Below are 10620 nucleotides of genomic sequence, written 5' to 3'. Positions count from 1 at the left end.
GTGATAATTATGTTTATACACAAATTGGTTATGTAAAAATAGTCACAATTTGCATTCATTTACCAGAAAGATAACATTTCAAGCCTCGAATTTTTTTTATTTTTTATTTTTTAATCAAAACTCAAGTAGGAATTAAAACTATGGAAGATGCCAGGAAGGTTTCCAGTGAAAATTCCCCTTGGCTCAAATGTTTGAGGGGCGCGGCGCTTCTGAATTTAACCTAATTAATATTCATGAGCCACACTTTAGCCTCAGTTTAAATGGTCACGTCGCTTCTGCACAAAACGCACGCAATTAATATTCATGAGGCATGACTGCTCGGTCTTCTTTCGTTCCTCTGAGTCAGAGACTTCGGGAAATTCTTTTGTCGCAACGTTCGAAAAAGGAACGTTCAGAAACAAAGGTTTACTCGTTTAACGAGTCGATCTGTGAGTATTTAAGGCAGATATAAAGGTAGTAGTGTCGGTGTTTGACTTTCACTTTCGATTTGAAGTAAAATCGCCATTTGATCTAACGGAGCGACAGAATGGAGATCTGCGGTCTTGTGACTGAGAAAAATGAGACAGGTATGAATTCATATGTTTGCCGTTCTGTTTCCTAGATTAAAACATTTGTAATATGTAGGAGAGCTGAGATGTTTTTGATTAAGGGAACACCCAAGTAAGCATACTGTAGCAGTGATTCATATGTATAATTTAATTATTAAATTATAATTAATTAATTTAATGCAGTTATTGCTATTATTGGTCACACCACCCCATACAGAAGTCATGGGGTCATTTTTAATAAATATATTTTGATATATTTAAATATCTTAAATTCAAATAGAAGAAAATATATTTTGTACAATATATGTAAATATATTAGATTTATATTTATCTATAAATGCAAATATATTTTAAAACATTCAAATATTCAATTAAATAAACTTAAACATGTTTCATAGAATATATTCCCGTTTACTCAAACTTTATGCAAATAAATTTTAATTCCACACATGTGAATGTTTTCATTATCGAGATTATAATTTGCCCCTTCATAATAAATAGAATACAAACAAAATTTGGGCACTGGAAAACTCTCCAGACAATGTAACTTAAAAACAGTGACAATATAAATTGACTTATTAATATAAAGAGTACATTTATCAATACCAGTTCAGCATGAACCTACAAAATTATGAATGCTTATGATGTTTCTGGCACATAAATGAAAGATTATCCTTCTGTAAGCATCCAGGGTCAAAATATTATCAGGGGTTAAAGCAAAAAAAAAAAAAAAATCCTGAGCCTGAACTTTTTTCTGGGGGCGGGGCAGCACATGCAATGACCAATTTAACTTTAACATTTGAAAGGATACTATGGCAAAGTTATTGCTTTCCTTATTCAAACTGAAAAAAACTATTTTTTTTTCATGAATATATGGTTGACCTGAAGAATGAAAGCTATATCATACACTTGGAAAATTACGAGCTATGTCACCGCTTATCAACACTAGGGTGTGTGACAATACACTTAGCTCAAGAGATGAACTTGGTTCACTAGAACGAGACAATATTTGAATACTATTTTTAATAATAATAATTAATAATAATAATAATTTGTCCTTTAATTACAAAAAGTAAAACAATGAAAAACAGTGACGTTTCACTTTACAGCCTGATTACATGACGTTTAAATCCATATCATTTTAATATTTGGCCACATGCCAACTCAGAAACTTTTACTTTGAAATCGCGATGTACAATACATGGCATATTTAGATATAGGTTGATGTATTCTCCTGTGTTGGCAAAGGCTTATAAATGATTTACGTTACAAATCTAGTGAGATAATGCACACTGCTTTCCCAGATGAACATTAATAATTTAAATTCACAGCATATGCAGAGGACACACATACAGTCTTTCACACATAGCTTAGTTTTTACTGGTAAATTACCGGTAAGTTACCATTAAGAGATCATGTGTGAACAGGACCTTTTCAAAAATCCCGGTAAATTTGTTCTGGCAGTCATATCGTTCTTATGGAGATGACATGATTACTCTGAGCTGTTTACAAAGCATGGAAGAATATAGGAACATAATCTGTCACAGAGCCAACAATATGTATGCATAACAATTTATGTATAAAAACTACTGCAGAGGTGAAATGAAGAAAAAAGAATAATGTACAGAACATACAAAAAAGAATTTACGTTTTTTTAGGTTTTAAAGATGCATGGTATCTATATCTATATAGGATCTATAAAATAATATAATATAATATCTTTAAAAATGGTAAACGTAGTGTAGACAAAATGCATTGCTGCATTGCAAAAACACATTAATTAAAAATTCATATGAGGCATGAATATAATTTCACAAATAATAGCCTATGTAAAAACACACACATACAACATATATGCATTTATTCAATATATTTAACAGTGCATCACATATATGTGAATATATTTCCTTTCCGTATGGGACATGATGAGTGGTGCTCCAAATGACACAAATACCTTATATCATTAAAAATCTATTTGAAGAGACGTGTGAAAAGTGCAGCCCATGGCATTAACTGCAGGCATTTTTGTTGGGTTGCTTAGTTGACCCTTCGCTGGGAGGCGATCTGACCAATTATAACTCTGAATCTGTCATTTTTGTCCAACAAACATACCAGACAGGAGAGTAGTTTAACGTCGTGGACTTGACCTTGAAAAATGGTGTATTGACATCTTTTCATGGTTGAAATAAGATACCTTCAGATGTTCATTCATGTTTATTTCATGCTATAACTAGTAAAGAGATTATCGGTTCATGTACTGCTTGAACTTAGACAGTACAGCCATCTGTCAAGATGACAGCATGAACATCTTTCTTACAGTAGAAAATGACATCTGGAGTTTGTGCTAGACTGCAAAGTCAGAATTAACATGCTGCCTATGGTGAGCATTTATTTTACGTTGCTTGGCAGTGGAATCTGGTAAAATAGATTAAAGTAATTATTAATAAATTACTAATGTATAATTATCAAACTAAAATTACATGCTCAAATTATTATTATTTTTGCATTTCTTCTAATATTGTACAAAGATTAAACATAAACCATCTGAAATGACCTAAATTGCTTAAAAATCTATTCAAAATTAAACTGAAATAAAGTATTTTATGTATATAAACCGAATATAACTGAATATAAAAGCACAAAAACTGAATATAAAAGCACAAAAACTGGGCCAATCTGGGACATATATCTATAATGGAAAACACTCTGCAGTGGTCGCACCACATGATATTTTCAAAATTTACAGGCTAAACAAAACAAGCTAGCTTCTCTACAAAATGTCACTATGAAATGTATAATAAAAATAAATACTTGTAGAAATAACTTAATATTCATTGTTTTTTTGAGGTCATACTACATGATATCCAAATGTGGTAACTACTGTGCATACCAGCCGTTAAAAAGGTTATTTTTTTACAAATTGAAAAGATAGTTACAAACCTGCTTGATGCTTCCATGGGTCCTTGGCTAATTGGCATGATAAAATCTTTGAATGGATTTCAACATAAAACTCCCAAAATGGTAGTTTCTTGATGGTTGCACCACATGATATTTCATAAAATGAACATCATCGGACAAACTTTGTTTGTATATTATGATGGAAATATAAATACAAATGCTTTGCAATTTTATACAGGATTACAAAACACTATCTGGAAATCATGCCAAATAGTGCGGAAAATTAATCTGAATAAATTTAAGGTAATTTCCAAAACAGAAGTTATGCCCGTATGGTCGCACCACATGATATTTTGACACTTCGAATAACAGAAACATAAAAAAAAAATTTTTTTTTCAAAAGTTAAAATGAGTACATACATGGTGTCACGGTGCACACACGAGGGAGGAACCAGGAACACGCAGACGAGGATATAAACTCAAATAATAGTCTTTACTTCAGACATCAAGGCAGGGCAAGACAAGGCAGGGCAAGACACAGACATCAAACACTGGGGAGTAACGAGTAGACCAGACAAGGTTTAACTAAACAGACAGGACTAATATACACAGGTAAATTAACAGACACGGCTAGACACGAATAAACTAATGATTACATTTAACAAGGACAGGAAACAAACCAAATATGGGCACAAGGGGCAGGAACACATGACAGACACACAACAGTTCCCTGACATAACTCCCCCCTCCCGAAAGGCTCGTCCCGAGCCTTAACAGTTCCATCAGGGAGGGGGGGGTGGGCGCTCTGGAGGCCTCTCAGGACAGACACGGACCACAGGACGGGGACCTCCAGAGCGGAACAGACAGACAGGACCCATGGCGGAGCAGGGAGCTCAGGAGGCCATGGCAGGTGGTAACTGTGGCCATGGCATCCTTCATCGGCCCACCCACTCCACCCAGAGCTCTACTACCCCCCCCCAAAATTTCCATGGGGAATCCAGGGGGTATCAGGAGCCCTCCGGGGCTAGACAGACAAAACACGACAAGACACGACAGGAAACCCTCCAGGGTCAGACAAACACGACAAGACATCCCACAGGAACCCGAAGCCCTCCTGGGCTGGCTAGGAAGCTGAGTCTTCCTCTGGGCTTGACGAGGAGTCAGGGGCCCTTACAGGGTCCCTCAGCAACCTCCTCCACTTCTGCGACAGGGGGGGCAAGCGGCTGCGACTGGCCTCCATGGCCACAATTCAAGGAGCCGCCTGCCCCAGACGAGTCTCCATGGACAAGACAAGACATGGCATGACAAGGTAAGTTTAAAATGTTCCTGTGGGCACAACAAACACAAACACGGCTCTCCTGGCCGTGACATGTGGACTTGATCCACGGAGAGGGTATCGGCGACCGGCAGGCTTGAGTCAGCGGCAATCCGGTGGGCTTGAGTCAGCGGCAATCCGGTGGGCTTGAGTCAGCGGCAATCCGGTGGGCTTGAGTCAGCGGCGGACCGGCGGGCATTGAGTCAGAGGCGGACCGGCGGCATTGAGTCAGAGGCGGACCGGCGGGCATTGAGTCAGAGGCGGACCGGCGGCGTGCACAGGGGAGCCGCGGACGGCGGCGTGAACAGGGGGAGCCGCCGACGGCGGGTTGGCTTTCCCCGCGGACGGCAGCGTTGATCTCCCGCGAACGGCGGGCACGGTGAAGCCGCCGACGGTGGGTTGGCTTTCCCCACGGACGGCGGACTTGGGTGAACCGCAGGTGGCGGCGTGAACTCCCGCGAACGGCGGGCTCGGTGTGCCGCGGACGGCGGCGTGAACTCCCGCGAACGGCGGGGTCGGTGAGCCGCGGGTAGCGGCGTGAGCCGCCGACGGTGGGTTGGCTTTCCCCACGGACGGCAGCGTTGATCTCCCGCGAACGGCGGGCTCGGTGAAGCCGCCGACGGTGGGTTGGCTTTCCCCACGGACGGCGGACTTGGTGAACCGCAGGTAGCGGCGTGAACTCCCGCGAACGGCGGGCTCGGTGTGCCGCGGACGGCGGCGTGAACTCCCGCGAACGGCGGGCTCGGTGTGAGCGGCGAGGTTGGGAGCCGCGGACGGCGGCAGATATCTCCTGCGATCGGCGGGTAGGATGAGCCGCGGACAACGGCGAACTTCTCCCGCGAACGGCAGACTGCAGGGCTCGCGGCCAGCGGACTCGCGACACTCGCGGCGATCCCGCCGAACTCCCACGCCGACTTGCAGTGGGCTAAGGCGGGATGTCGAGTGGCGACTTCCATGCCACGAGAGACAGACCAAAAACAGGAACAAACGAAAGACTTTTAAAAAACGGAAAACAAAACGAGGTGAAGGGGCGCCGCTTACTGTTTTGGTCTGGTCTTCTGTCACGGTGCACACACGAGGGAGGAACCAGGAACACGCAGACGAGGATATAAACTCAAATAATAGTCTTTACTTCAGACATCAAGGCAGGGCAAGACAAGGCAGGGCAAGACACAGACATCAAACACTGGGGAGTAACGAGTAGACCAGACAAGGTTTAACTAAACAGACAGGACTAATATACACAGGTAAATTAACAGACACGGCTAGACACGAATAAACTAATGATTACATTTAACAAGGACAGGAAACAAACCAAATATGGGCACAAGGGGCAGGAACACATGACAGACACACAACAGTTCCCTGACACATGGGAGAGGAATTTCATATATATGACATCTTTTTAAGGCATTTAAACCAATATTTAACTGAAAAAAAAAAATGCAAACGGACAAAATTTAGACGTCACGTCATTGACGCATGTGAGGAGTATTTGTGGTCTTGTTCTGCAGTGTTTGTGATGTTGTTGTTGTGTTGGTTTGTGTGACTCAGTGCCTCTGAAGAGCATCTCAGTGGAGGTTCTTGTTCAGGATCATGTAGCCACAGTCTCCTCCACTCTGCAGTATGTGAATGAGGAAGAGCGCCCCCTGGAGGCCTTGTTCGTCTTCCCTCTGCCTGCTGATGCTGCTGTCTGCCACTTCAGTGCCAAGATCGGAGAGCAGGAGATTGTGGCAGAGGTGCAGGACAGAGAAACCGTGAGTCCAAATACAAACCCACTGAACATTTATTTCCATATTTATACTACATATCACCATTTACCAAAACTGTATCCTGCAGGCGAGGGATCAGTATGATGATGCTGTGAGTTCGGGTCAGCAGGCGTTTCTGCTGGAAGAGAGCGCAGAGAGTCCTGATGTGTTCAGGCTGAGTGTCGGGTGTCTGTCGGCGGGTCAGAACGCTGCCGTCACCATCATCTACGTCACCGAGCTCGCTGTGCAGGCCGACCACTCGCTGCGCTTCTGTCTGCCGGCTGTACTCAACCCCCGATACACACCAGCAGGTACTACAGCAGCTCTGACACACACTTTATTAGAGCAGAGAAGCTGATTCTAACACACTCTGTGTCTGTGTCAGGTTCAGCTGCTGGTATAGTCTCAGAGATTTCATCAGGAGCTGTTCCCTACACGCTGACTCTCAGTGTTCATGTGAGCTCTCCAAAGCCCATCTCCAAACTAGAGTCCAACTGCACTCTGGATCCTCTAGTGTTCCTCCACTCTGATCACACTCAGGCTACGGTACTGTGTGTCTTCATGTGTTTATCTGGATGTGTGGAGAATATTTATTCTCATGTTTCTCATTCTTCAGGTGTTTCTCATTTCTCAGTGCCGCCCTCATCACAGGAATGGCCAGGGAGGGATCTGGTCACGCTCAGTTCATCACAGACACCGACCGCATGCAGCCCAAAGTAAAGCTCTCCACTGGATTTCACAGACACAAATGTTTCCTAGTCAAATGTCTCAATGGTTTCTCTTTCTTTTCAAACTATATCAGGTGATGCAGTCGCTCAGGTTTGCGCTGCAGCCCGCTGTGCTTAATATCTCTGTGGATTGGGCCCTTCCAGACGGTGTTACTGTCGACACACTGTCTCCACCCATCAGTGTGCTCTTCCAGGGTCAAAGGGCACTCATGTATGCCCAACTTAAAGGAGAGGTGAGATGATGTAGCATGTGCTTCTTTAATGACAATTAAACCAGTGTTTCTTATTTCTTTTGCTTGTAAAAATCTGCCTTTTCACTCTTTCATAGAGTTCAGGAGGCTCTGAGGGAACAGTGTCAGTCAAATACAGTCTTAAAGATCAACCAGTAACAAACCAGCTCCACTTCTGCCTCAAACCAACTGAAGAAACAGGGTACAAAAACACACATAGAGAAACACTGAATTGGAGTGACATCAACTGTTTGTTTTTCAAATTCAACCAATTTCCTCCTTGTTTCTGCAGGTTGTCCATTCACCGGCTGGCGGCTCGGACCCTGATCCGTTCTCTGGAGCAGGAGGAGAGGTCAGGTCCTGCAGATGTTGAGGGCATCAGGAGCAGGATGGTGGAGCTCAGTGTTCAGGCAGGAGTGAGCAGTGTTCATACAGCCTTCATTGCTGTTAATAAAGACAGCAGACAGACTGTGAAAGGACCCCTGCTGCAGAGAAGAGTGCCGACATACGGTTAGTGCTGTTGTGTTGGTTGTGTGTATAAAATCACTTTTACTGTCACTTGACTATTTGATGTTTACATTAAGATGTGAAAACAAATGTTTTTCAGATGCCCTGATGCAAGCAAATTGTGGTAAGACGACAATCTCTTATTTAAGCACAAAGTGTCCTTGTTGCAAATTTAACCACATTCAGCCACAGCAAGTGTTTTGTAGCAGGAGAGGAGGAAATATATCTCAAACTACTGACTCTTTTTTTTTGACAGAAGAAATTTTCTAAAAATATGTTTTATATCTTATGCAGCCATAGGACAACTGGTAGAGTCACAGAAATGTCATTCATGCTATTCTTAAAAAACAAACAAATAAATGACAAACATTGCTCCATGATAAATAATTGAGACAGCTGCATCTAATTGCACTTTCGGCAGTAAAATAGTTATTTCAGTAAACATGTAAATTGTTCTCTGATTGTGTGTGTATAAATCACGTTTACTGTCACTTGAATATTTGATGTGTTCACCTCATTAAGATGTGAAATCAAATGCTTTTCAGATTTACTTCTAAAATGTTCCCTGGCAGCATATGGTAAGAAAAACAACAGTCTGTTATTTGTATGTAATGTTACACACTACTAGTCAAAATTTGATTTGATCCTGAACTTTAGTCACACTAAAGACTTAAATTCATTTAAACAGGCATTAACACTGCTGCAGGTTTTAAGATATATAAAAATATGATTTTTGCAGCCATAATGTGTTAATTTCTGTAGAAATGTTCTGTTTGTTAATCTTTAAGCAAGAAAAACATACATCTTTTCTCTCTTTCTTATTTTTGTTTTTTAGTGTTTGCACCCAATCAGAAGACTGGATTCATGACAAGTAACACAATGAATACACAGCATCACTTAATCTCACTAAATGTGAAACACAAATGTAGCATCACCTCATGGTTAACGATCATTATTTTCATTTGCAGAGATCCAGAATTTCTTCCGCCGTCGTTCTAAGAAGCCTGTGCTTGATCATGTGCTCTATTCCATGTCTGATCCTACAGTGGAACAAACTCATTTTGAAGAGGCTGAGGGTGAGTACAGTCTCAGCAATATTTTATTTTTGGCTGAACTATTCCTTTAAAACTACCTGCTATTCTTTAAAAAAAACAAACAAATAAAGAAGCATTACTTCGTGATAAATAAGCGGTAAATGGTAAAACGGTTATTTTAGTAAACATGCAAATTGTGCTGTTCAGCTGCTCCTGAGCTCCAGAAGGACCCGTTACTGCAGCTGGTTTATCTCCAAAAGGCGTCCGGCTGCTGGGATCTGGATGCCACACTGGCTGATGTGTTTGGGAAGACGGAGGATGAGTTGACCAATCAGAAACCAGCACAGGTGAGAGATGTGATGAAATAATATGACAGCGATGATTGTGTACAGTGTCTAGTAACTAATGCAGTGGATGATGGTTTGTACACAGGTGGATGGGTCAGTATGGGCCACTCTCCTGGCTCTGATCTGGTTATACGGCTGTAAAATAGAGCAGCAGGTGGAGTGGCAGTTTGTGGCCATGAAGGCAGCGTCATGGATCGGCTCTCAGAAAGGTGAGATCTCCATTCCAGACCACATTCATTCAGTCAGCGTTCATCAAGAGACGCTTGAGCAGATATCTTCAGTTCTTTGACACACATTGATGATTTGTGTATGTGTGTGTGTGTGTTTCAGTGGGTGATCTGTCTCAGTGTGTGTGTGTGGGGAATGTCCTGCTCGGATATCAGGTGACCAAAGAGACTCTGGGAATCTGAAGACGTCAGTGTTTCTACATCCTGATCTGTCAGAAGACCAAAGAACAGATACTGTTACATTTATTGTTAATCCGTTACTTGTTCCATAACATTTAGTCCATTTTATTTGCTCAAATCTACAGAAAATTCTAAATATGTGTGACCTGCACCATTTGAGTTTTATGTACTAAAGTAAAAAAATGTATAGCCAGGGCAGAGTGAGGGAAAACACCCCCTTTAAGAACAGTGTAATTTTTTTCTGTGAAACAAAAGTTAAATGAGTCCATGTTACGGCTTATGCCTTTTGGGGTGTGTCCTCTGTATGACGTCATGTCCCTTCTAATTTCTCTCTCTCGGAGTCTGATTGTTTAGGTCTGCCTCTGCACACCTGCGGTTGATGGTATGAGTGCTGATGATCTATATAAAGGACGCTGAAGTGGAGTATAGGAGAGGGGAGAGAGCCACCAGCAAACAAGCCTCATTATCTTTGTGTTTCCTTTCTAATTTTGGTTGTTTTCTTTCTTTGAGTTGTTCTGATATTTTTGGAGCTGTTTCTATGGCTTCGTTGTGTTTATTTTTCTTTCTGGTTTGGATGCGTGTTTTCATTATGTTATGGTTTGTTTGGTTTAAATAAATATTTTTTTATGATACGTTGGTTTCACGTGTCCAGCTCTTATGTTGCGTTCCCCTTTCTGTCTAATTTAAATAGGGGGTCGTAACATAAATTGGGGGCTCGTCCATTTGATTTTGATTTGATGAGCAAATAGGCTAATTAAGCCGGTGCAAGCGATTTCCAGGTAGGTAGAGTAAACCAGGGGGACTGTGTTTAGCGCCGGTTCTCTCAACGGTTTACTGATTTATTGTTTTGGTTTA

General features: G+C 41.8%; 1 protein-coding gene across 1 annotated transcript; it reads left to right on the top strand.

Moving 5' to 3' along the window:
* The first annotated feature begins 417 nt into the window (after positions 1 to 417).
* Positions 418 to 10396, top strand: LOC306867032 (von Willebrand factor A domain-containing protein 5A-like). Its single transcript, XM_079412496.1, has 15 exons — positions 418 to 566; positions 6316 to 6518; positions 6601 to 6823; positions 6898 to 7063; positions 7147 to 7228; positions 7315 to 7473; positions 7569 to 7672; positions 7763 to 7980; positions 8078 to 8101; positions 8523 to 8555; positions 8813 to 8848; positions 8946 to 9053; positions 9219 to 9358; positions 9444 to 9567; positions 9689 to 10396. Exons 1-15 carry the CDS (start codon positions 527 to 529, stop codon positions 9766 to 9768), a joined length of 1740 nt encoding a protein of 579 aa, XP_079268622.1. The 5' UTR covers positions 418 to 526; the 3' UTR covers positions 9769 to 10396.
* Positions 10397 to 10620: the final 224 nt, after the last annotated feature.

This window comes from Barbus barbus, assembly GCF_936440315.1.
Source record: "Barbus barbus genome assembly, chromosome: 48".
NCBI lineage: Eukaryota > Metazoa > Chordata > Actinopteri > Cypriniformes > Cyprinidae > Barbus > Barbus barbus.
Note: the sequence above shows the minus strand (reverse complement) of the source record. Positions and strands in the feature narration are given on the sequence as shown.

Bases quoted from the DNA above. Each gene is read 5' to 3' on its own strand.
- LOC306867032 (XM_079412496.1), top strand. From the start codon at position 527: ATGGAGATCTGCGGTCTTGTGACTGAGAAAAATGAGACAG. The intron at 8,102-8,522 runs GTAAGACGACAA...AATGCTTTTCAG, and splicing joins CCTGATGCAAGCAAATTGTG to ATTTACTTCTAAAATGTTCC. The intron at 9,568-9,688 runs GTGAGATCTCCA...TGTGTGTTTCAG, and splicing joins ATGGATCGGCTCTCAGAAAG to TGGGTGATCTGTCTCAGTGT.